Source organism: Artemia sp. Qi Xiang Cuo, chromosome 7 (assembly GCF_049724085.1).
Source record: "Artemia sp. Qi Xiang Cuo chromosome 7, ASM4972408v1, whole genome shotgun sequence".
Classification (NCBI taxonomy): Eukaryota; Metazoa; Arthropoda; class Branchiopoda; order Anostraca; family Artemiidae; genus Artemia; species Artemia sp. Qi Xiang Cuo.
The window spans coordinates 32,873,542-32,899,558 of record NC_142800.1 but is presented as its reverse complement, the minus strand read 5'-3'; the positions used below and the strand labels follow the sequence as shown (position 1 = coordinate 32,899,558).

Below are 26,017 nucleotides of genomic sequence, written 5' to 3'. Positions count from 1 at the left end.
ATTCAGCAATAAATAAAACAAAATTATTACTATATCATTAACTATAATTAAGTTGAGTATCTAATACAGTATAGGCAAGAGATCGTTCTTTATTATAATAAAAAAAAAATTAAGTACAAATAGCGCTAGATCTAGAGATTTCCTTTAAAATGAGCCATTGAACAACTCTCTACGATGTTACAGTGCCAAGCTATCTGTGGAAAAGAAAGAAAAAAATATCCCGTTTGTGGAGAATAACGTGGTAAAAGTCTATTTTCTTGATTTTCAAGCCAATATATTTTCTTTGGTATTCAAGCCAAAGGGCGGTAAGTTTCCTTTATAGAGGATTCGGACAAGGCGGTTCAAATGGTGTACTTTTTGTTTTGATCTGACTCTTTTTTTAGGAGTTGGGGGGTTTTATATTTCTTAACATTGGAGGTGATCGTCTCTTACTAGGTTGCTAGCTACCGCTGCAACCCGGATTATTGTAACTAGGTTTCAGCCATCTCTACAGCCATGATACTATTGGAAATTACATATTCCCTATTTATGTTTTAGTTAACATGGGCAAGGTGTCGTTCTTTATTGTATATGGACTAAGGTTCGTTCTTTCATGTAAAACTAGCAAAACATTTTTTAAGCCTGATGAAGATTTAACTAATATGTCAAAAGTAAGGTTGCAAGTCGACGATTTTGTTTTGGCCTTATTATAATAAAGATTAAAATTATCTCTGAAAGAATGGATTTTGTTGAAAAGTCAGCTAGAGATGCTTTCGCAAAACTTCATAGTAATATCCAAAAGAAATGTTGCATGTTTAGTGAAAAGCTTCCAAGGTATGAACCGGCAACTGTGGAACAGTTTATAGATGTAATGGGAAATTTTATAGATCACTGTGAATATATGGAGGCATAATTGTTCTTTACTTACTTTCAGCTTTAATTCGATGATCCAGACCTTATGTACTAACTACATCCAAAGACTATGACGTCATTGATTAATATTGTATATAAAAAATTAATTTTTTCGTAAAAAAAATTAATAAAAAAAAAAATTAAGTACAAATAGCGCTAGATCTAGAGATTTCCTTTAAAATGAGCCATTGAACAACTCTCTACGATGTTCCAGTGCCAAGCTATCTGTGGAAAAGAAAGAAAAAAATATCCCGTTTGTGGAGAATAACGTGGTAAAAGTCAATTGTCTTGATTTTCAAGCCAATATATTTTCTTTGTTATTCAAGCCAAAGGGCGGTAAGTTTCCTGTATAGAGGATTCGGACAAGGCGGTTCTAATGGTGTACTTTTTGTTTTGATCTGACTCTTTTTTTAGGAGTGGGGGGTTTTTATATTTCTTAACATTGGAGGTGATCGTCTCTTACTAGGTTGCTAGCTACCGCTGCAACCCGGATGTTCAGACACCGTAAATATTTTTGCACTTTGCAGCTAAATAAAATTATATTTTTTTTAATTTTGAGGAATTATTCTAGTTTCAGTTGACAAATAAGATTTTTTTTCTTCAAGGAATCGAGCAGCTAACTAAATTTAATATATACAATGGTATGTTCTTCAAATGATCTCTTTTAATTAGGTTCCTAGCTACCACTGCAAACCGGAACTATTAAAAAATATTTTATCTTTAATTACAGAAGTAACTAGATGTAGCAAGTTTTACTATTGAGACGAGTCGCTCTTACTATACAACATATAGTTCGTTATCACGAACTGTTTGCTTTGATGTATCTATTGGTACCAAAATTTCGTTCTTTAGAGTTTCGGTTACTATTGAAACAATCAAAAATTTGTTCTTTAGAGTGTCGGTTACTATTGAGACAAGTAGCTATTAATACTATAGATTTCATTACCATGAACTGTTTGATTGCTTCAAAATTCAAATATCTTTGAAAAGACTGCAGTATGAAAATACATCAAAAATGTAATTTTTTTGACTAAATTGATTCTACTTTAAAAAGTATTTTATTTTTAATTGCAAAAGTGACTAGATGTTGCAATTTCCTTTAAAATGAGCTATTATACAGCTCTCTAGGATTTTCCAGTGCCCAGCTAGTTAAGGAGAAAAATCAAGCGGAAAGAAAAAAATATCCCGTTTAGGCAGAATGTTGTAGTAGCTGCCATTTTTCTTGATTTTCAAGCCAATATATTTTCTTCGTTATTCAAGCCAAGGGACAGAAAGTTAACTATAGGGAAGTTTCAGACAAGGTGGTTCTAATGGTGTAATTTTTGTTTTGATCTGACTCTTTTCTTAGTAGTTAGGGGTTTTTATATTTCTTAACATTGGATGTGATCGTCTCTTACTAGGTTGCTAGCTACCGCTGCAACCCGGATGTGAAATAATAATATGCATATGGTTCTTAAATCATACTTCCTTATGGTCCCATATGGTCTAGTGGCTAGGATAGTTAACTTTCACTTAACAGGCCCGTTTTCGATTCCCGCTGTGGGAAAATTTTTAGCTCTATAATCTTCGAACATTCGAACCTTTTATAATTATAATTATGTATAATATAAATACTGTAATCTTAACTATAGTGAAGTTGCCTATGCAAGTTAGTATAGGGAAGAGTTCGATCTTTATTATAATTTTTAACCCAATTAATTTCCTTTAAAATGAGCTATTGAACAACCCTCCACGATGTTCCAGTGCCAAGCTATCTCTGGATACAAAAAAAGAAAAAAAAAGAAAAAAAGAAAAAATATCCCGTTTAGGCAGAATGTTGTAGTAGCTGCCACTTTTCTTGATTTTCAAGCCAATATATTTTCCTTGCTGTTCAAGCCAAGGGACAGAAATTTTACTATGCAGGGGTTTCGGACAAGGCGGTTCTAATGGTGTACTTTTTGTTTTGATCTGACTCTTTTTTTTAAGAACTATGGTTTTTTATATTTCTTAACATTGGACGTGATCGTCTCTTACTAGGTTGCTAGCTACCGCTGCAACCCGGATGGTAGCAACTTTTTTCTTATGTTTGTTTCGGTAATCTATATCGTTATCATACCGTTCCTTGCTCTTTTGTTTGGCTGTCTCAATTTTCCCTTCTCGATACCCCTGATCCGTAAGATACCTCTGTTTTGCTCTGTCATATTTCATTATCTTAAATCCTGGATCACAAGACGTCTTAGTAGCAATCCTTACGCGTGCTCGAGCTTTATTGCGTTCGGTAGCATTTTTATCCCTTTTAAATAAACTTTTCTGATATTTCAGGATGTTAGCTTTATTTTTTGTGCAGTAAAGTTTTTTATGAATAGAAATTTGGATTGCTCTATTTTGATATTGTTTTTGGTTATTCTTTCTTTTTTTCCACTCGCGTGAGACCATATTTTTTCAAGGTTTAAAATTATTAAGTACACAATACCCCGTGTCGAGCATCTAAAACCTAGCATAAAAAAACTAATTTTTAAATTTTCAGGTATTTATCTTGTTTGAATTACAAAATTAGTATTATTGGTTAGACACCATAAATATTTTTGCAATTTACATAATACGTTTAGCGATTCTGGACTGAAAACTAAAATAATTGCAATTATAAGACAATAATATAGAGATACGTACCTTACGGGTTACAAACCAAAAAAAGTTTGGTTCCAGGATACAATAGTAACTTTGAACTGAGATAAAAAAAAATTTCTTCCAGGAGACAAAAAGTAAAACTAATTATAAAATTTTCATGTATTTTTGTTGTTTAAATTAAGAACTTACTATTACTGATTAGGCATCATAAATATTTTTGCAGTTTACATAATAATTTTAGCGATTAAGCCAAAAAAGAAAATTTTGGTTCCAGAAGTTTCGGTTACTATTGAGACAAGTAGCTATTATTACTAAAGAGTTCATTACCATGAACTGTTTGATTGCTTCAAAATTCAAATATCTTTGTAAAGACTGCAGTAAGAAAATACATCAAAAATGCAATTTTTTGACAAAATTGATTCTACTTTAAAAAGTATTTTATTTTTAATCACAAAAGTGACTAGATGTTGCAATTTCCTTTAAAATGAGCTATTATACAGCTCTCTCTGATTTTCCAGTGCCCAGCTAGCTGAGCAGGAAAAAAAAGCGGAAAGAAAAAAATATCCCGTTTGTGGAGGATAACGTGGTAATAATCAATTTTCTTGATTTTCAAGCCAATATATTTTCTTTGTTATTCAAGCCAAAGGGCGGTAAGTTTCCTTTATAGAGGATTCGGACAAGGCGGTTCTAATGGTGTACTTTTTGTTTTGATCTGACTCTTTATTTTAGGAGTTGGGGGGTTTTATATTTCTTAACATTGGAGGTGATCGTCTCTAACTAGGTTGCTAGCTACAGCTGCAACCCGGATCCATTGCCAAGCTATATCTGAAAACAAAGAAAAGAGAAAAGAGAAAAAAATATCCCGTTTAGGCAGAATGTTGTAGTAGCTGCCACTTTTCTTGATTTTCAAGCCAATATATTTCACTTGCTTTTAAAGCCAAGGGACAGAAAGTTTTCTATACAAGGGTTTCGGACAAGACGGTTCTAATTGTGTACTTTTTGTTTTGATCTGACTCCTTTTTTAGTAACTATGGGCTTTTATATTTCTTAACATTCGACGTGATCGTCTCTTACTTGGTTGCTAGCTACCGCTGCAACCCGGATTGTTTTATATTTCTTAACATTGGACGTGATCGTCTCTTACTAGGTTGCTAGCTACCGCTGCAACCCGGATTATCGAATACTAACTACATCCAACGACTATGACATCATTGGTCAATTTTGTATATGAAAAATTAAGTTTTTCGTAAAAAATAATTAATTAAAAAAATTAAGTGCAAAAGTTGCTAGATCTAGAGATTTCCTATAAAATGAGCTATTGAACAACTCTCTACGATGTTCCAGTGCCAAGCTATCTGTGGAAAAGAAGAAAGAAAAAAATATCCCGTTTAGGAAGAATGTTGTAGTAGCTGCCACTTTTTTTGATTTTCAAGCCAATATATTTCCCTTGCTGTTCAAGCCAAGGGACAGAAAGTTTCCTATTCAAGGGTTTCGGACAAGGTGGTTCTAATGGTGTACTTTTTGTTTTGATCTGACTCCTTTTTTGGGAACTATGGGTTTTTATATTTCTTAACATTGGACGTGATCGTCTCTTACTAGGTCGCTAGCTACCACTGCAGCTCGGAAATAATGTAAACCACCTTATATCAGTTACTATGGGCCAGAGATCGTTCTTTACTGTAACAATGATTAATCTTTAACATTAATTATAATCTTATTTTAGCTACAATGGGCTGGAAGCTTGTTCTTTAATGTAAACAAAGTCTAATGTATGCAATGGTCTGTTATTCAAATGATCCTCCTTTAATGTAACTACGTAGCTCATTTTAAAGATAGAACTCTTTCTAATTGATTACAAACAGGAAAAAGCCTATGGCTTTTTCTTCTTTGAAATAGTAAGAGACTAGCCTCAAACAATCAAGTAGTTAACTAAATCAAATGTATGTATTGGGTTTTTATTCAAATGAACGTTTTTTAGTGGAAAATTTTAATATATTGACCTTAAATATTATAACTGTACTAGCCTATACTCTAGTTAAGTGGCCTATAAAATTTAGTATACGAAAGAGTTCGTTCTTTATTATAATCAGAAGAGCTGTAATCAGCACCAGATTTACATCTTTGACACTCCTATGCCCAAGCCCTTTTGCTACTCTGTTTTGCAAGATTTTTGGGGAAATCCCTGAAAATTCAGGGATAGGGGAAGCTCTGAACAGATCACAACTGGTGAGCCAAAAGTAATGAAAGAGAGAGGTGATACCAAACTATCAGCCGGCATTCTTGGGAGACACCTGGCAGTTCATAAATGGCCATGGACCTCCTGTTGTTTTAAAATCACTCTTCTGAGAATAAGCACTGCAGTGGTGGAATGAACCTGGCAATTTAACAATAAATCATATCAGTCCAGTTTTTATGAAAAAAAATGCTCAGTGATAATTTATGGAATAACCAATTCAATGTTTTCAAAAAACCATGGTGTAATTATTTTGGACTTGTCTGGCACTCAAGATATGAGCATAGTACGAACGGAGAATGTGCGTTTAGAGTGCACATTTGCCAATGCTTTGACTGAAAGTATCACATTATTATCATTGAGTTAATTTGAAACCTATTGGAAAATCACAACCGACGGCAGTGTTTTACTAGACCTTGCACCATGAACATAAACCAAATAATCAGCGTATTTAATAAGGATTTATACATGCCCCAGTACAGGTCCTATTGCATACCATCGGACTTCATTGAAAAAATGTCAAGTGTTAACAATACCCTAATCATTGTTAATAGCAGTCCATCAACTTTGAAGACAGGTCATTGGCTGTTCATCTTTAAAACAGTGAAGAATATCGAAGTTTTTGATCCTCTTGGCCTATCATATAAATTCTACACTCCACACACCAACAACTTTTTTGGGAGCAGTGGGAAAACTATTATTCAAAATCAGAGGAGAGTACAGGATTTAACGACTAAGACATGTGGCTTTCATGCACTACTCTTTTTCATGTTCAGATCTCGTGGCAATACCTACAAGCAGTTTCTCAGTATTTACGTTGACTTTCCTCGATTGAACGACTTCCTAATGGAAAATATACTTTCAAATGTGTTTAATATTGATTTTAGTGCCCTACGAACAAATTTTTAAAAATTTTTTTTATAATTTTTTATTAATAAAAATAATGCATATAAATGATAAAAACGACTGTTCTACTCTTTAAATTTCATCTTCTACTACGTATAGGTATTTGTCGAGAACAACTAATGCAAGTAGATCATCTGAATTCACTGTATACTGATCCTGATGTGCTGCAATGTCAGGGACACATTTTCTACAGTATAATGTAACTTCACTCTTATCATATCTCTTTGTATAGTCAATGATACTATTTTCATTCATTTTGTAAAATTTGTCTGTTTCAATTTGCTTATTTGAAGCAATCTCACATACAGTGTCGTTAAATGGTGAATCACATTCTGTAACAGCCAAATAAAAATCAGTAGGCTTATAATCATAGTAGCCATTGTCTTCACAACGATGACGTAGAAACCAAATTATTTTGTTGTTCCCGCAGTTGAATCGTAGACCGGGCTCCTCCTCCCAAAACATAGTAAAGCCACAACGATACCAACTTCTTAGCAATAAACTAAAATCACGTTTAGGATTCTTTCCAATCATACCAGGATATATATTTTCCCACTGATTACATTTGTCATAATGGCAATTAGAGCATAGGTGTCTTCTAGTATGAGAGTCACACACCTCTTCAAGACAGGAATTACAACCTTTAATTTGTAAAGCATATCCTCTATGCAATTTACATAGGTGGCATAATCTGCACTTGTCATCATACACATCAATCATTGTACAACTCTAACATGATGACCAGCTGCCCAGTGTTTACATGCATAGCGGACTTGTATGGAATATTTTTTCATGTATTGACACTCTCACCGCCAAAATGAAACTGAGCTACGATCAACAAACTGAGTGGGATAAGGGGAGAGAGAGAGGAGTAAATCCTCATGGAACAACATCTTTCTCGTGAAAAAAATCATGGTCTTAAGTTTTTAAGCTAGTGTGTGTGTTTAAAAGCAAATCCACACTATCATTTTGTCTTGTCGTGATTAATATGATTCAAATGTCAATAAATTGTGTAAATGCCTTTGTACCACGACGCAAAAGCTTCATGCAATAGTATAATGATGGAGAATCAGTTTTCATTATATCGACAAGCATTCCCTGAGAAAATATCTTCCTTTGAACAGATAACTCCAGAAAATCATCATCTAGAATCAAACGTTTGTCCATAAACATAAGATTCCCTATGATCTTCTTTTTTTTAAATCTATTCACTTTCTTAGAGTCCTAAAACTCTCACAACCAAATTCAGACTAACCAGGATTCTTCTTTCTACTTTAAAAATATACGCTAACCTACTATAGAAAAAGCATCTTCGATTTAGAAACAATTTTATTGAATATAATTAAAACAATAATAATCACTGATTCAATTTATTTTCATCGATATATTTCACCAGTGTATCTAAAGTAGTTTGAAGTCTATTTATATGCACAGTGTTCAGTTTCGCCGCAAAACATAATTGCTCCTCCAATTTAAATTTGCTCAATGATATCACATATCTAGCATACATCTCGTCCCATTCAAGGCATAGTCTACATCCTCGTGTAATTTTCACTACCACGTTCGGTACTTTCGCCCTTGTATCATTGCTGCTACCTGCTCCACCATCAACCTCCAATAGTGTAAACATAGCACTCATTTCCTTTGTTAATATCGTCTCAAATAATTATAAACTGTTCTCTCTCTGAATTCAATTCTCTTACTAATATGAACTATAATAAAAATCATTCCTTATATTGAATCCGATTACTATACTAATCAAGTTATCATATATGGAGTACCGTTAGTAGAAATGGGTGTTGCCTCAGAAACCTGTCTGGTCTCTTTATACGATCTCGTCCCTGAATATCTACTTTCAAAAATAACGTGTTTGCTCGCTTTATACGTCCATAATATGGAGGGTTTGCTCGCTTTATGCAAACTCGTCCCTTACTACTTATATTATGTGGGAGGAGCTCCATGGGTGAGTTTGCCCTAAGTGAGTAGGAATTTTTCATTGAGGGTAAGCCAGATTTACCGGCATTATTTGATCTGAACGTAAGGAGCAACATTAATACTAAAAACTAAAACAAATTATTCCTTATATAAAGGGGATGCCCCCTCCTCAATACCTTGCTCTTTACGCGAAAGTTTTATTGTTTGTCCCAATATTTTAAGAACGACTCCTGAAACACAAGGGCCGTCTAATTAGAATAGGAAGCTTTTTCGAAAGGGCTGGAAATTTCAGTATGAAGAGCAAGGTATTGAGGAGGGGGGCAGCCCCTTCATATGCTGAAGAATTTCTGTTCATTTCGAGTTTTAATGTTGCTTCTTACTTTCAGTTGAAAAAAATATGTTTTTTTTATTTAATTTGAGAATCTTGATTATCAATCTAAAAGGTCTTAACGGCCTAATGTCAAAAAACAGCTCTTTTTATCAAAAAACTAAAGAAAATATGCCTTAAATCAGCTAAATAAGTATTGGCTATAGCTTGATTAAAATAAAAGTTAATTCTATCAGAGGTAAATTTAGAAGAAGGTGACAGTGCAGCTGCCCCACTGCAGACCCATCAGTCACCTAAGGCTTACATTATTAGTAATCCACCCCCTAGACCCCAGTTTACCCCCCCAGCTGAAATGTTGCGTCAGCATTTTTTTTTTCAACACTAAGATAGGCTCGCATAATTCAAGCATACACAGAAGTAAATCAGTTTTCTTTAGTATACCTTTGCCTTTATGGTACTATATGGCTCATTTATCATTTTCCACTGTCATTTTCACTTGACATGGGAAAGTTGGATCCAACTTTGCCTCCCCCCCCCCGGGGGGGAGTTAGAAGAAAGTACGTTACGGGTATAAAATTCTTTGATAATATCTTATAAGGTTTTAACATAAATTAAAATGTTCTGACTGTTAAATAGGAGCTTCGTCAGTAGTTTATGTTGTGGGTGTGAAGCACTAAAACTTTACCAGACACTGGAAAAATGCCTATTCTGAGGGGCCGCACGCTTGCAAAAAAATTACGTTATGTAGTAGGCTACCTACCAAACGTAATTGGGTCGTATCGCGTGTGGTAAAAAAAGACTTGGTATGATAGAAATTTGTCAACATGTGAAGCAAAGTGTGGGGCGAATGGTAGATCAAGTTTTCCTTCGCAATGCATATCAAGTGATGGAGAGGGGCCAACCCCTCGGCCTACTCCCATTTGAACAGAAATGTGTTTTCTATTCCATTGACAAAGCAGATTCCTCAAAGAACATAGAGATTTATCAGTGGACGAAATTATTATATAAAACCGGCTTAAAACTGGATTCCACGATCTAGATTGTCATTGAAATGACAAATTTCTAATCCAGATAATGGATATCCATCAGGCAAGGATGCTCAGGACTAGTAGGACTACGAGCTAAACCCATATTTCAATGGGTTTTATGGAGCTTGAGACTACAAGTAGATTGAGTGAAAACAAGCCTCGGCTCCATTAATCAGAAAGAAGACATATTCCAGTACTTTCAAAAATACTTTTTGCAAAAAAATTAGCCGAGGCTGTGAAAAAAGAGCCGAGGCTGTGAAAACACAGCCTCGGCTCCATTAATCAGAAAGAAGACATATTCCAGTACTTTCAAAAATACTTTTTGTAAAAAAATTAGCCGAGCCTGTGAAAAAAGAGCCTAGGATGTGTAAACAAGCCTCGGCTCCATTAATCATAAAGAAGACATATTACATTACTTTCAAAAATACTTTTTGCAAAAAAATTATCAGAGGCTGTGAAAATATAGCCGAGGCTGTGAAAACACAGCCTCGGCTCCAGTAATCAGCAAGAAGACATAGTCCAGTAATTTCAAAAATACTTTTTGTAAAAAAATTAATCAAATTGACATTGTTACTAAATCAATTTTTGTAGTCAAAATCTTCGGATTGTCCGTTACAAAAATAAATAAAATCTCAGAATTATTCTAATATAATATTCATGTTTGTTTTGGTCTGACATTTTTGTCTTTAAACCTAGAAGGAAGAAGTATTCTCACTTGTGTCTTATTTACCCTGGGTGGCACTAAAGCAATTAAGGTCTATGGTAAGGTATCTTAAACTAATAACAGTTTGTTGGTGTGTCGTCCTGAAAATATGGTGCGAGACGACGGTGCCCAACATAACTGGACGGAAAGAAAAACACAAAAATGTTAAGAAATATGGAATATTGTGATATTTACAGCATTAATAAGATATCATTCCACTTCTAATTTTTGCATTATTATTTAATTATTAAATCGAAAATTTTTCCGTCTGAACAATTTCCCGTTTATTCGTTTAGACTTTCAGGCATAGGGTGCAAGTGTCTTGAATAATTCAAGCCTACAACCAAAATAAATAAAAAAGTTTTTTTCAACTAAAAGTAAGGAGCAACATCAAAACCTCGAATAAAAATTATTCGTATGTGAGGGGGGTTACCCCCTCTTTGATACCTCACTCCTTATGCTAAAGTTAAATTTATTGTACCAATTCTTTACAAACAACTCCTGAAACACAATAGCCGTTTAATTAGAATAATAAAACTTTTTAAAAGCTGTAAAAAAATAACTTTAGCGTAAAGAGCGAGGTATCAAGAAGGGGACAACCCCCCTCGCCTGAAACAAAAATGACTGCCAGGACAACACCACACAATAAGTACCTTACTCTTTGTTTAATTCCTTGTCAAAGATTCTAGAGTAAATCTTGAGTAAGCTCTTTCTTGTAAAATCAAGGCCTGCAGACCACACAAAATCACTCGTCTAGGAACTAAAATGAGTTTATAGTCTCATTGTCAAGAAATTTTGGCTGCAGTACCGGATAACTGGTGATAAGATATGGATTCATTATTGATTAGTCATCTCCTTAACAACATCTTTGAAGTTTTGCCGTAATATAATGAATTGCAAACATTCAAATATATTTCAGCTTCATTTGTTTCAACTTGATCCTGGCAGTGTGTAGTGTAGTGCTTTATAGCAGCCTTAGCGCTGAAAATACAATTACTGATGGTAATAATTTAACAGCAAAATTCCAAATTAGGTCATTTCTCCAACAATAGTGTCAGTGAAGTCAAGTCACGAAAATTTAGGGGAAAAGGCAAATGAGCATGTTTCATCTCTATGAACTCAAAATATCCAAGAACGAGGTTAGACAATAGCTTGTAAATGATAATTAATTCATCAATCAGAGGCAAAGGCAAAGCCATAGCGTTGCCTAAAGTGGGTCTAGGTGCCTTCCACCTCCCACCCACCCCCCGGTGTATTATCCCGCGTGGAAAAAACCCCCAGGCGTATTCTCCTGTGCTAAAATTTCCCCAGGTATATTCTCTTCCCCCATACAATCCCCTTTTTTACAAGATTTGATTTTGTAGTCAAAATTTTCAATGAACAGTAGTTTTGTTGCCTGGCTTACATTATTAAGTTTGACCTTTAAGGATAAGTTTTTGCGGATTTTGAACTAGCAAGAAGGTACTATGTGTAATTGTTTATACTATGAATTCTAACATTACACTTACTGTAACCAATGACGCTAAGAGTATTAAGGTGAAACTTTTAGGGAACATTTAGGGGTGGGGGTTTAATTAAACGAAAAATTTATATGCATATGGGTTTTCAAAAGGCTATATAAGCAACGTCATAGGCTGCACCGCTCTATAATAGCTAGCAATATAATTGAAACTTATAAAGGAGCTAGTTCAAATGGAAAGTAAAAGTTCTAGTGCCTTTTTAAAGAGTCATAAGTCATTTGAGGGCAAGAAGCCATCCTCTCAGGCCTATTCATTTTGTAAACTCATCCAATCAAAATTTTCAGACAGCCATTTTGTTCAGTATAATAAAACAGTCAAGTAACTATGTCTCTGGGGATATTGGGTATGTCAACCCCTAACAGCTATGCAAGTTGCCTATTATTCTTGAAAACTTTGTCTTAGAACTAGATCAAAAGGCACTGTGAGCATGGTTGCCAGTAGTGAGGGCATAATTACTTTAAACACATGCCTTCCCCGGATTTTAAACGCATGCCCTGTTTTAACGCATACCTTGTTACTTCACGACATCCCTAGAATATTCCCATAGGATTTCACCGCAGCTGGCAAGATTCCCATGACGCCCCTGTTTCCTTGACCAAGTGTAATATGGATGATGCAATCTTGTATGACAAGATAGACTTCAGGAACCTAAGGGGAATCCCCGTTTGTAACTAAGCATGACACACACGGGGTTCTTACTTAATGATGGCGCACAAGTAGGTGTTGTGTAATGACAGTGCACATGTTGCGTAATGACGGCACACACACAGGTCTTATGTACTGACGGCGCACATGTGGGTCTTATGAAATGACGGCGCACATCTTACGTAACGGCAGCTTGCATTTTACGTAATGGCAGCGCACACATCACTGTCACATAATACTTTTTTGAGATTTTGTTTTCCATTGGTCCTATGTGGTAACGACGCAGACGTCGGTATTATGTAACGATGGCACACACGTGGGTGTTGCGTAATGACAGTGCACATCTTACGTAGTGGCAGCGCACACATCACTGTCACATAATACTTTATTAAAATTTTATTTTCCGTCGAGATGTTCAAGGCGTTTCCTTTTTTCTTTCTTTCAAGGCTTTTTGTATTTCTTTTAAGACATTTTTTCTTTAGTTCTTAGTCTTTGAAAGTTCTCGAAAGATAAATTTCCATCCAATAGAACAACACCCGAGGTCCAAAAGGCTATTTCCAATATTTTGTTCTGGTTAATGTATTCTAGAAATAGCCTAATGCACGCAAGGAGGGTTCCCATTTCCCCCGCATGCTAGAATGACGATTATGTATTTCGTACACCTGTAATAATTGACGTGGAGAGGGGAAAATTTATTTCTAGAAATTGCACCTGTTCATTAAGTAATGCTTTTTTATGGAGTGATACCAAATAGTACTGCGGGTTGCTTTTAATATATTTTTAGTAATCAAGACGAAAGAGGACTACAAGATGCTTAAATTGTGTGAGCGATTAGGTATTAAAAATTCGTCCTAAACAATAAATCTAAAAGGTCAGACCTTTGTAAATAAAATTTATATTAATTAAGACACATTTACAACATTATTATAACACAGAAAAAGCAGTTAAAAAACACGACAAACACAAAACAAAACCTGAAAAAAGCTTATAAAGAATTAATTATAAGCAAAAAGAACCATGTATTAAATAAATATACATCCTAACAATTATTTCCAGAGGGACATGATTGATATTAGAGGTAAATTTACGCCATATTGAGCTATTTCCGAGAGCTATTGACGAATACGCCACCTTTTCTTTGACTTGATGTGAATAATCGTAATTTTTTAAGATTCCTCCCCCCTCATTCTTCATGGAATTGTGAAGTTCTTTGACTACTACCACACATCCATCAATCTTACCAGCTTGGATTATCCATTTTTACATATTTTCATTGAAAAAGCAGGAATTTAGAGGTTAGCATTGATTTCTACAGTGTGGTCTTGATTTCTACGGTTTGGTTTTTATTTCTAGGGTTGACCCTGATTTCTACAGTCTGATCTTGATTTCTTATGAATTTTTCAGGATTTCAAGTGGATTACCTTAATTTTTACCGTTTGGCCTTGATTTTTATCAATTCGACAGACTTTCTATGTATTGGTCATGATTTTTTAGTGGTTGCCCATGATTTCTACAGTTTAGTCTTGATTTCTATGGTATTGTCTGGTTTTTTAGTGTTGCCCGTGATTTTTATGAATTCGTCTGGATTTCTATTCAGGTTATTATTTCTATGAATTCCCCTGAATTTCTTGCATTGATTATGATTTCTATGGGATTTTTCTGGACTTATATGGACCGATCTTTTTTTCTAAGGTTTTGTCTTGATGTCTCTGGTTTGGTCTGGATTTTTAGGGTTGACTCAGATTCTTATGAATTTGTTTGAATTTATATGCATTGGGTACAGTTTCTATTGATTCTACCGGATTTCTATGTATTGGTTATGATTTTTATGAATTCGTCAGAATTTCTATGTATCGGTCAGGATTTCTTAGAGGTTGGCCTTGATTTTTAATGGTTGACCATGATTTCTACAGTATGGTCTTGATTTCAACGGTTTGGTCCTTATTTCTAGGGTTGGCCCTGTTTTCTACACTTTGGTCTTGATTCCTATGAATTTGTTCGGATTTCAAGAGGATGGCCTTAATTTCTTAAGTTTGGCCTTGATTTTTATTAATTCACCTGGGTTTCTATGTATGGGTCATGATTTTATAGAGCTTGCCCTTGATATCTACAGGTTTATCTTGAGTTCTATGGTTTGGCCTAGATTTCTAGGGTTACACCCCTGATTTCTATGGTTTGGTGAGGATTTCTAGGGCTAGACCTGATTTTTATGAATTCGTCTGGATTTCTATTCATTGGTTATAATTTCTATGAATTCCCCTGAATTTTTTGCATTGGTTATGATTTGTGTGGGATATTTCTTGACTTTTATGGACCGATCGTGTTTTCTACAGTTTCTTCTTGATGTCTCTGGTTTTGTCCAGATTCTTATGATTAAGACTGATTTTTTATGAATTGTGTGGATTTCTATGCATTGCGTATGGTTTCTATTAATTCCTCCAGATTTCTATGAATTGATTATGATTTTTATGAATTCGTTGAAATTTCTATGTAATGGTCATGAATTTTTAGAGGTTGGCCTAGATTTTTTCTAAGGATTGGCCATGATTTCTACAGTATGGTCTTGATGTCTATGGTTTTGGTCTGGAATTCTAGGGTTGGCCCTGATTTCTACAGATTGTTCTTCACTTTTATGAATATTTCCGGATTTTAAGAGAATGAACCTAATATCTACAGTTTGGCCTTGATTTTTATTAGTTCGAAGGGATTTCTATGTATTGGTTATGATTTTTTTTTTAGGTTGGCCATGATTTCTATGACACAGTCTTTTTGGCTAAAATAAATGTCTATGTTAACCCTTTATTTTGTAGGATTAAATAAAAAACAAGTCTTTTTAACTAAAAGTAAGGAGTGACATTAAAACTTAAAACGAACAGAAATTATTCTGTATATGAAAGGGGCTGTCCCCTCCTCAACGCCTCGCTCTTTATGCTGAAGCTTTTCATTGTTTACAAAAAAATAGAGTAGTGAAAAAGTCAAACTTAAGCGCAAAGAATGAGACGTTGAGGACGGGACGCCCCTTTCATACACAGACTAATTTCTGTTCGATTAAAGTTTTAATGTAGCTCCTTAGTTTCAGTTAAAAAAACTTGTTTTTTTTATTTAATTTTCGAATGTTTTTGAATAAATGCAGGTTTTGACCTTGGCTCACCGTACATGAATAATTAAAACAAAATTTTCATATTAATTTACTTTTATTTAGTTAAAGGGTTTTCTCGAAACATGTTTAATTTTATTTATGAACGTTTTTATTAGTAATAAATATACGTAACTTACGTAACGAACTTCTATATTCATATATTTTCAATATGTATATTAGGGGGTTCGCCCCCTAGTCAATACCTTGCTCTTTAAGTGAAATTTCGAATTTTTTTCCAATTCTTTAAAAATGACCGCTTAATCACAAACACTGTTAATTAGAATAAATAGCTCTTATGAAAGTACTAAAAAAATCTTTGGCTTAAAGAGTGAGGTATTGACTAGGGGGTGAACCCAATCATATATGTAATATTTTCTGTTCGTTTAAAGTTTTAATGTTGCTGCTGCTGCAGTTGAAAAACTTGTTTTTCAACTGCAACAATGCAGTTGAAAATTGATTATGAATTTGTTGAAATTTCTATGTAATGGTCATGAATTTTTAGAGGTTGGCCTAGATTTTCTCTGAAGATTATCCATGATTTCCACAGTATGGTCTTGATGTCTATGGTTTTGATCTGGAATTCTAGGGTTGGCCCTGATTTCTACAGATTTTTCTTCACTTTTATGAATATTTCCGGATTTTAAGAGAATGAACCTAATATCTACAGTTTGGCCTTGATTTTTATTAGTTCGAAGGGATTTCTATGTATTGGTTATGATTTTTTTTAGGTTGGCCATGATTTCTATGACACAGTCTTTTTGGCTAAAATAAATGTCTATGTTAACCCTTTATTTTGTAGGATTAAATAAAAAACAAGTCTTTTTAACTAAAAGTAAGGAGTGACATTAAAACTTAAAACGAACAGAAATTATTCTGTATATGAAAGGGGGTGCCCCCTCCTCAACGCCTCGCTCTTTACGCTAAAGTTTTTCATTGTTTAAAAAAAAATAGAGTTGTGAGAAAGTCAAACTTTAGAGTAAAGAGCGATTCGTTAAGGAGGGGACAGCCCCTTTCATATACGGAATAATTTCTGTTCGTTTTAAGTTTTAATGTCGCTCCTTACTTTCAGTTAAAAATTTTTTTTATTTAATTTTTGAACGTTTTTGAATAAATGCAGGTTTTGATCTTGGCTCACCGTACAGGAATAATTACAACAAAATTTTCATATTAATGTACTTCTATTTAGTTAAAGGGCCTTCTCGAAACTTGTTTAATTTTATTTACGAACGTTTTTATTAGTAATAAATATACGTAACTTACGTAACGAACTTCTATATTCATATATTTTTAATACGTATATTAGGGGGTTCCCCCTAGTCAATACCTTGCTCTTTAAGCAAAATTTCGAATTTTGTTCCAATTCTTTCAAAATGACCGATTAATTACAAAGGCCGTTAATTAGAATAAATAGCTCTTATGAAAGTACTAAAAAATCTTTGGCTTAAAGAGCGAGGTGTTGACTAGGTGGTGAACCCAATAATATATGTAATATTTTCTGTTCGTTTAAAGTTTTGATGTTGCTGCTGTTGCAGTTGAAGAACTTGTTTTTTTATATTTAATTTCTGATATTTTTTTAAATAATGCTGGGAAGTCCGGCGTCCCCTTCATAACAATTTCCCTTCCCCCATGAAAACTTCCTTCATGGAAAGATCCTCCCACAGAACCCCCGACCCTTCCCCCCCAGTAATATCGTAGTAATAGATATCAAAAATATATGAAAAAATACATGGAATTACACACGAATATACAGTGTGGTATCACGTGGGTATCATGTTCCTTGGTACCTTTCCAAGCAAAGTGATTACCCACGTTTGGAAGCTACATGCTATTTGCTTGCCTAAAAATTGGATACTACAATCAGAATTGTTTGATTGACATTTGCAAAAAGGGATAAGGGATTCGCGAATTGGACTATACGAACGATATTAATTGAATAATAGGAAAAAAAACAGAGCTAGATAGCAACTGCGAATTGGATCGTATGAAGGTGGGGGGAAAAGAGACAAGGGATTCGCGAATTGGACTGTACGAGTGATCTTATTTGAATAATAGGGGAAAAAAAGAGTTAAACTGATTAGCAGTTAAGGTAACCCAGAAGGGCTTGTTAACTCAGGCAATTTATTATAAATTATAGACAACATCAATCTATGAAAATGATTAACGATGATAGAATGACATTGTGAGTTGACCTAGCTTTACCTCACCGATGTGTTCTGTATAATACCAAAGTGGTGTTTGAACAGTGTTGTCAATTTAAAATTGGGTCTAACGTTATAGTATACTAAACAGATCATACTAAGAGAGATGTAGATGGCAAGAAAAGAATTTTAATAACGGATAGCTTTACCTCTTCGATGTGTTCTGTATAATACACAAGTGGTGGGGTGATGGGAGCGGGGTGTCTTAGACTACTTATAGTGCTGTACTGTGGTCCAAATTCTTAGCGAAAAACCCGAGTGTATGACTTGAAAATAAAATTTTTAACGAGAAATGGCTGAAAAGTGTTTTGGGGGAGATGGGTTGATTGGCAGAAGGGTGTCTTAGAGTACTTATAGTGCTGTACTGTGGGCCAAGTTGCTAGCGGAAAACCCGTGTAGATGAATTGAAATAAAAATTTTTAACAATATATATCTGAAAAAATTTTTTTGGGGGGATGGGTTGATTGGCAGAAGGGTGTCGTAGAGTACTGAAAGTGCTTTAATGCGGTCCGATAAGCTAGTGGAAAACCCAAGTGGAGGTATTTAAAATAAAATTTTTTAATATAAATCACTTTAATTAATTTTGTGTGGGGTTGGTTGGATGTCAGCACTGTGTCTTAGAGCACTTATACTGCTGTACTGTGGGCCGAAATCCTAGCGAAAAACCCGTGTGTATGAATATAATATTAAGTTATTAATATAAATGTATGAAAATTTTTTTTGGGGTGTTGGGTTGTTTGGCAGAAGGGTGTCTTAGAGTACTACTAGTGCTTTACTGCGGGCAAAATTACTAGCAAAAATCCAGAGTGACTGTATTGAAAATAAATATTTTAAATAGAATTGGCTTAAAATGGTGTTGGGGGAGATGGGTTTATTGGCAGAAGTGTGTCTTAGAGTACTTATAGTGCTGTACTGTTGACCCAGCTGCTCGCATAAAACCTGTGTGAATGACATTAAATAAAAAATTTTAACACTACATCTCTGAAAAAATATTTTGGGGGGTTGGGCTGATGGTAAAAGGGAGTCTTAGAGTAGTTATAGTGCTGCACTGTGGGCCGAGTTCCTAGCGAAGAACCCGAGTGTATGACTAGAAAATAAAATTTTTATAGATACCTTGATTTAAAGTTGTTTTTGTGTGTTTTGGTGTTTGGCAGTAGGGTGTCTAAAAGTAGTAATAGTGATTTACTGTGGGCCGAGTTGCTAGCTCAAAACCCGTATGAACAACATGAAATGAAAAATTTTAACTAGAACTCTCTTAAAAATATTTTTTTTTGGGGGGGGGGGATGGGGTGTTTACAGCATGGGTTCTAAGGTGAGTTTTATTTCTGCATGGTGGGTTGTGTTGTTAGCGTAAAACCCGAGTGGTTGCCTTGAAATAAAAATTTTTAAAAAGAACAATCTGAAAAATTTTTTTTGGGGTTATGGGTTTATAGGCATAAGGGTGTCTTAGAGTACTTATAGTGCTGTACTATGGGCCGAGTTGCTAGCTAAAAAACCATGTTGATGACATGAAATAAAAAATTTTAACAAAAAATCTCTCATCAAATATTTTGGAGGGACGGGTTTGATGGAAAATGGATGTCTTAAGTAATTATAGTGCTTTACTGTGGGTCAAATTACTAGCAAAAAACCCGAGTAGATGACTTGAAAATGAAATTTTTAACGAGAAATGGCTGAAAAGTGGTTTGGGGGAGATGGGTTGATTGGCAGAAGGGTGTCTTAGAGTACTTATGGTGCTGTACTTGTCATAATGGCAATTAGACCATAGTTGTCTTCTAGTATGAGAGTCACACACCTCTTCAAGACAGGAATTACAACCTTTAATTTGTAAAGCATATCCTCTATGCAATTTACATAGGTGGCATAATCTGCACTTGTCATCATACACATCAATCATTGTAAAATTCTCACATGATGACCAGCTGCCCAGTGTATACACGCATAGTGGACATGTATGGAATATTTTTTCATGTGTTGACACTCTCACTGCCGAAATGAAACTGAACTACGATTAACAAACTGCGTAGGATAGAGAGGAGAGAGAGAGGAGTAAATCCTCTTTGAATAACATCTTTCTGGTAAAAAAATCATAGTCTTAAATTTCTAAGCTAGTGTGTGTTTAAAAGCAAATCCACCGTATCATTTTGTCTTGTCGTGATTAATATGTCAATAAATTGAGTAAATAACTTTGGACCACGGCGGAAAAGCTTCATGCAAGAGTCTAATGCTGAAGAATCAGTTTTCATTATATCGACAAGCATTCCCTGAGAAAATATCTTCCTTTGAACAGATAACTCCAGAAAATCATCAACTAGAATCAAACGTTTATCAATAAACACAAGATTCCCTATGATCTTCTTTTTCTTAAATCTATTCATTTTCTTAGAGTCCTAACACTCTCACAACCAAATTCAGACTAACCAGGATTCTTCTTTCTACTTTAAAAATATACGCTAACCTACTATAGAAAAAGCATCTTCGATTTAGAAACAATTTTATTGAATATAATTAAAACAATAATAATCACTGATTCAATTTATTTTCATCGATATATTTCACCAGTGTATCTAAAGTAGTTTGAAGTCTATTTATATGCACAGTGTTCAGTTTCGCCGCAAAACATAATTGCTCCTCCAATTTAAATTTGCTCAATGATATCACATATCTAGCATACATCTCGTCCCATTCAAGGCATAGTCTACATCCTCGTGTAATTTTCACTACCACGTTCGGTACTTTCGCCCTTGTATCATCGCTGCTACCTGCTCCACCATCAACCTCCAATAGTGTAAACATAGCACTCATTTCCTTTGTTAATAACTTCTCAAATAATTATAAACTGTTCTCTCTCTGAATTCAATTCTCTTACTAATATTAACTATAATGAAAATCATTCCTTATATTTGAATCCGATTACTATACTAATCATGTTATCATATATGGAGTACCGTTAGTAGAAATGGGTGTTGCCTCAGAAACCTGTCTGCTCTCTTTATACCATGTCTTCCCTGAATATCTACTTTCAAAAATAACGTGTTTGCTCGCTTTATACGTCCATAATATGGAGGGTTTGCTCGCTTTATGCAAACTCGTCCCTTACTACTTATATTATGTGGGAGGAGCTCCATGGGTGAGTTTGCCCTAAGTGAGTAGGAATTTTTCATTGAGGGTAAGCCAGATTTACCGGCATTATTTGATCTGAACGTAAGGAGCAACATTAATACTAAAAACTAAAAGAAATTATTCCGTATATAAAGGGGATGCCCCCTCCTCAATACCTTTCTATTTACGCTAAAGTTTTATTTTTTTTACCAATATTTTAAGAAAGACTCCTGAAACACAAGGGCCGTCTAAGTAGAATAGGAAGCTTTTTAGAAAGGGCTGGAAACTTCAGTATGAAGAGCAAGGTATTGAGGAGGGGGGCAGCCCCTTCATATGCTGAAGAATTTCTGTTCATTTCGAGTTTTAATGTTGCTTCTTACTTTCAGTTGAAAAAAATATGTTTTTTTTTATTCAATTTGAGAATCTTGATTATCAATCTAAAAGGTCTTAACGGCCTAATGTCAAAAAACAGCTCTTTTTATCAAAAAACTAAAGAAAATATGCCTTAAATCAGCTAAATAAGTATTGGCTATAGCTTGATTAAAATAAAAGTTAATTCTATCAGAGGTAAATTTAGAAGAAGGTGACAGTGCAGCTGCCCCACTGCAGACCCATCAGTCACCTAAGGCTTACATTATTAGTAATCCACCCCCTAGACCCCAGTTTACCCCCCCAGCTGAAATGTTGCGTCATCAATTTTTTTTTTCAAAACTAATGTAGGCTCGCATAATTCAAGCATACACAGAATTAAATCAGTTTTCTTTAGTATACCTTTGCCTTTATGGTACTATATGGCTCATTTATAATTTTCCACGTTAATTTTCCCTTGACATGGTAAAGTTGGAGCCAACTTTGCCTCCCCCCCCCCGGGGGGGAGTTAGAAGAAAGTACGTTACGGGGATAAAATTCGTTGATAAGATTCTCTAAGGTTTTAACATAAATTAAAATGTTCTGACTGTTAAATAGGAGCTTCGTCAGTAGTTTATTTTGTGGGTGTGAAGCACTAAAACTTTACCAGACACTGGAAAAATGCCTATTCTGAGGGGCCGCACGCTTGCAAAAAAATTACGTTATGTAGTAGGCTACCTACCAAACGTAATTGGGTCGTATCGCGTGTGGTAAAAAAAGACTTGGTATGATAGAAATTTGTCAACATGTGAAGCAAAGTGTGGGGCGAATGGTAGATCAAGTTTTCCTTCGCAATGCATATCAAGTGATGGAGAGGGGCCAACCCCTCGGCCTACTCCCATTTGAACAGATATGTGTTTTCTATTCCATTGACAAAGTAGATTCCTCAAAGAACATAGAGATTTATTAGTGGACGAAATTATTTTATAAAACCGGCTTAAAACTGGATTCCACGATCTAGATTGTCATTGAAATGACAAATTTCTAATCCAGATAATGGATATCCATCAGGCAAGGATGCTCAGGACTAGTAGGACTACGAGCTAAACCCATATTTCAATGGGTTTTATGGAGCTTGAGACTACAAGTAGATTGAGTGAAAACAAGCCTCGGCTCCATTAATCAGAAAGAAGACATATTCCAGTACTTTCAAAAATACTTTTTGTAAAAAAATTAGCCGAGGCTGTGAAAAAAGAGCCGAGGCTGTGAAAACAAGCCTCGGCTCCATTAATCATAAAGAATACATATTCCAGTAATTTCAAAAATACTTTTTGTAAAAAAATTAGCCGAGGCTGTGAAAAAAGAGCCGAGGCTGTGAAAACACAGCCTCGGCTCCATTAATCAGAAAGAAGACATATTCCAGTACTTTCAAAAATACTTTTTGTAAAAAAATTAGCCGAGGCTGTGAAAAAAGAGCCGAGGCTGTGAAAACACAGCCTCGGCTCCATTAATCAGAAAGAAGACATATTCCAGTACTTTCAAAAATACTTTTTGTAAAAAAATTAATCAAATTGACATTGTTACTAAATCAATTTTTGTAGTCAAAATCTTCGGATTGTCCGTTACAAAAATAAATAAAATCTCAGAATTATTCTAATATAATATTCATGTTTGTTTTGGTCTGACATTTTTGTCTTTAAACCTAGAAGGAAGAAGTATTCTCACTTGTGTCTTATTTACCCTGGGTGGCACTAAAGCAATTAAGGTCTATGGTAAGGTATCTTAAACTAATAACAGTTTGTTGGTGTGTCGTCCTGAAAATATGGTGAGAGACGACGGTGCCCAACATAACTGGACGGAAAGAAAAACACAAAAATGTTAAGAAATATGGAATATTGTGATATTTACAGCATTAATAAGATATCATTCCACTTCTAATTTTTGCATGATTATTTAATTATTAAATCGAAAATTTTTCCGTCTGAACAATTTCCCGTTTATTCGTTTAGACTTTCAGGCATAGGGTGCAAGTGTCTTGAATAATTCAAGCCTACAACCAAAATAAATAAAAAAGTTTTTTTCAACTAAAAGTAAGGAGCAACATCAAAACCTCGAATAAAAATTATTCGTATGTGAGGGGGGTTACCCCCTCTTTGATACCTCACTCCTTATGCTAAAGTTAAAGTTATTGTACCAAATATTTACAAAAAACTCTTGAAACACAATAGCCGTTTAATTAGAATAATAAAACTTTTTAAAAGCTGTAAAAAAATAACTTTAGCGTAAAGAGCGAGGTATCAAGAAGGGGACAACCCCCCTCGCCTGAAACAAAAATGACTGCCAGGACAACACCACACAATAAGTACCTTACTCTTTGTTTAATTCCTTGTCAAAGATTCTAGAGTAAATCTTGAGTAAGCTCTTTCTTGTAAAATCAAGGCCTGCAGACCACACAAACTCACTCGTCTAGGAACTAAAATTAGTTTATAGTCTCATTGTCAAGAAATTTTGGCTGCAGTACCGGATAACTGGTGATAAGATATGGATTCATTATTGATTAGTCATCTCCTTAACAACATCTTTGAAGTTTTGCCGTAATATAATGAATTGCAAACATTCAAATATATTTCAGCTTCATTTGTTTCAACTTGATCCTGGCAGTGTGTAGTGTAGTGCTTTATAGCAGCCTTAGCGCTGAAAATACAATTACTGATGGTAATAATTTAACAGCAAAATTCCAAATTAGGTCATTTCTCCAACAATAGTGTCAGTGAAGTCAAGTCACGAAAATTTAGGGGAAAAGGCAAATGAGCATGTTTCATCTCTATGAACTCAAAATATCCAAGAACGAGGTTAGACAATAGCTTGTAAATGATAATTAATTCATCAATCAGAGGCAAAGGCAAAGCCATAGCGTTGCCTAAAGTGGGTCTAGGTGCCTTCCACCTCCCACCCACCCCCCGGTGTATTATAACCCGTGGAAAACTCCCCCTGGCGTATTCTCCTGTGCTAAAATTTCACAGTCTTTGAAAGTTCTCCAAAGATCAATTTCCATCCAATAGAACAACACCCCAGGTCCAAAAGGCTATTTCCAATATTTTGTTCTGGTTAATGTATTCTAGAAATAGCCTAATGCACGCAAGGAGGGTTCCCATTTCCCCCGCATGCTAGAATGACGATTATGTATTTCGTACACCTGTAATAATTGACGTGGAGAGGGGAAAATTTATTTCTAGAAATTGCACCTGTTCATTAAGTAATGCTTTTTTATGGAGTGATACCAAATAGTACTGCGGGTTTCTTTTAATATATTTTTAGTAATCAAGACGAAAGAGGACTACAAGATGCTTAAATTGTGTGAGCGATTAGGTATTAAAAATTCGTCCTAAACAATAAATCTAAAAGGTCAGACCTTTGTAAATAAAATTTATATTAATTAAGACACATTTACAACATTATTATAACACAGAAAAAGAAGTTAAAAAACACGACAAACACAAAACAAAACCTGAAAAAAGCTTATAAAGAATTAATTATAAGCAAAAAGAACCATGTATTAAATAAAAATACATCCGAACAATCATTTCCAGAGGGGCAGGATTGATATTATAGGTAAATTTACGCCATATTGAGCTATTTCCGAGAGCTATTGACGAATACGCCACATTTTCTTTGACTTGATGTGAATAATCGTAATTTTTTAAGATTCCTCCCCCCTCATTCTTCATGGAATTGTGAAGTTCTTTGACTACTACCACACATCCATCAATCTTACCAGCTTGGATTATCCATTTTTACATATTTTCATTGAAAAAGCAGGAATTTAGAGGTTAGCATTGATTTCTACAGTGTGGTCTTGATTTCTACGGTTTGGTTTTTATTTCTAGGGTTGACCCTGATTTCTACAGTCTGATCTTGATTTATTATGAATTTGTCAGGATTTAAAGTGGATTACATTAATTTTTACCGTTTGGCCTTGATTTTTATCAAATTCGACAGACTTTCTATGTATTGGCCATGATTTTTTAGTGGTTGCCCATGATTTCTACAGTTTGGTCTTGATTTCTATGGTTTTGTCTGGATTTTTAGGGTTGCCCGTGATTTTTATGAATTCGTCTGGATTTCTATTCATTGGTTATTATTTCTATGAATTCATCTGAATTTCTTGCATTGATTATGATTTCTATGGGATTTTTCTGGACTTATATGGACCAATCGTGTTTTCTAAGGTTTTGTCTTGATGTCTCTGGTTTGGTATGGATTTTTAGGGTTGACTCAGATTCTTATGAATTTGTTTGAATTTATATGCATTGGGTACAGTTTCTATTGATTCTACCGGATTTCTATGTATTGGTAATGATTTTTATGAATTCGTCAGAATTTCTATGTATCGGTCAGGATTTCTTAGAGGTTGGCCTTGATTTTTAATGGTTG

General features: G+C 34.6%; 1 protein-coding gene across 1 annotated transcript in view; it reads right to left on the bottom strand.

Annotated features, from left to right (window-relative positions):
* The window catches only part of LOC148950179 (uncharacterized), a 555,619-nt gene extending 534,681 nt beyond the window's left edge, over window positions 1–20,938 (bottom strand). The window contains exons 1-2 of the mRNA XM_089091800.1: window positions 20,858–20,938; window positions 11,290–11,384 (exon numbers count right to left, since the gene is read on the bottom strand). Of these exons, the coding sequence (XP_088947926.1) occupies window positions 11,290–11,384; window positions 20,858–20,938 (176 nt within the window). The remainder of the gene's footprint in view (window positions 1–11,289; window positions 11,385–20,857) is intronic.
* Between the last annotated feature and the right edge of the window lie 5,079 nt (window positions 20,939–26,017).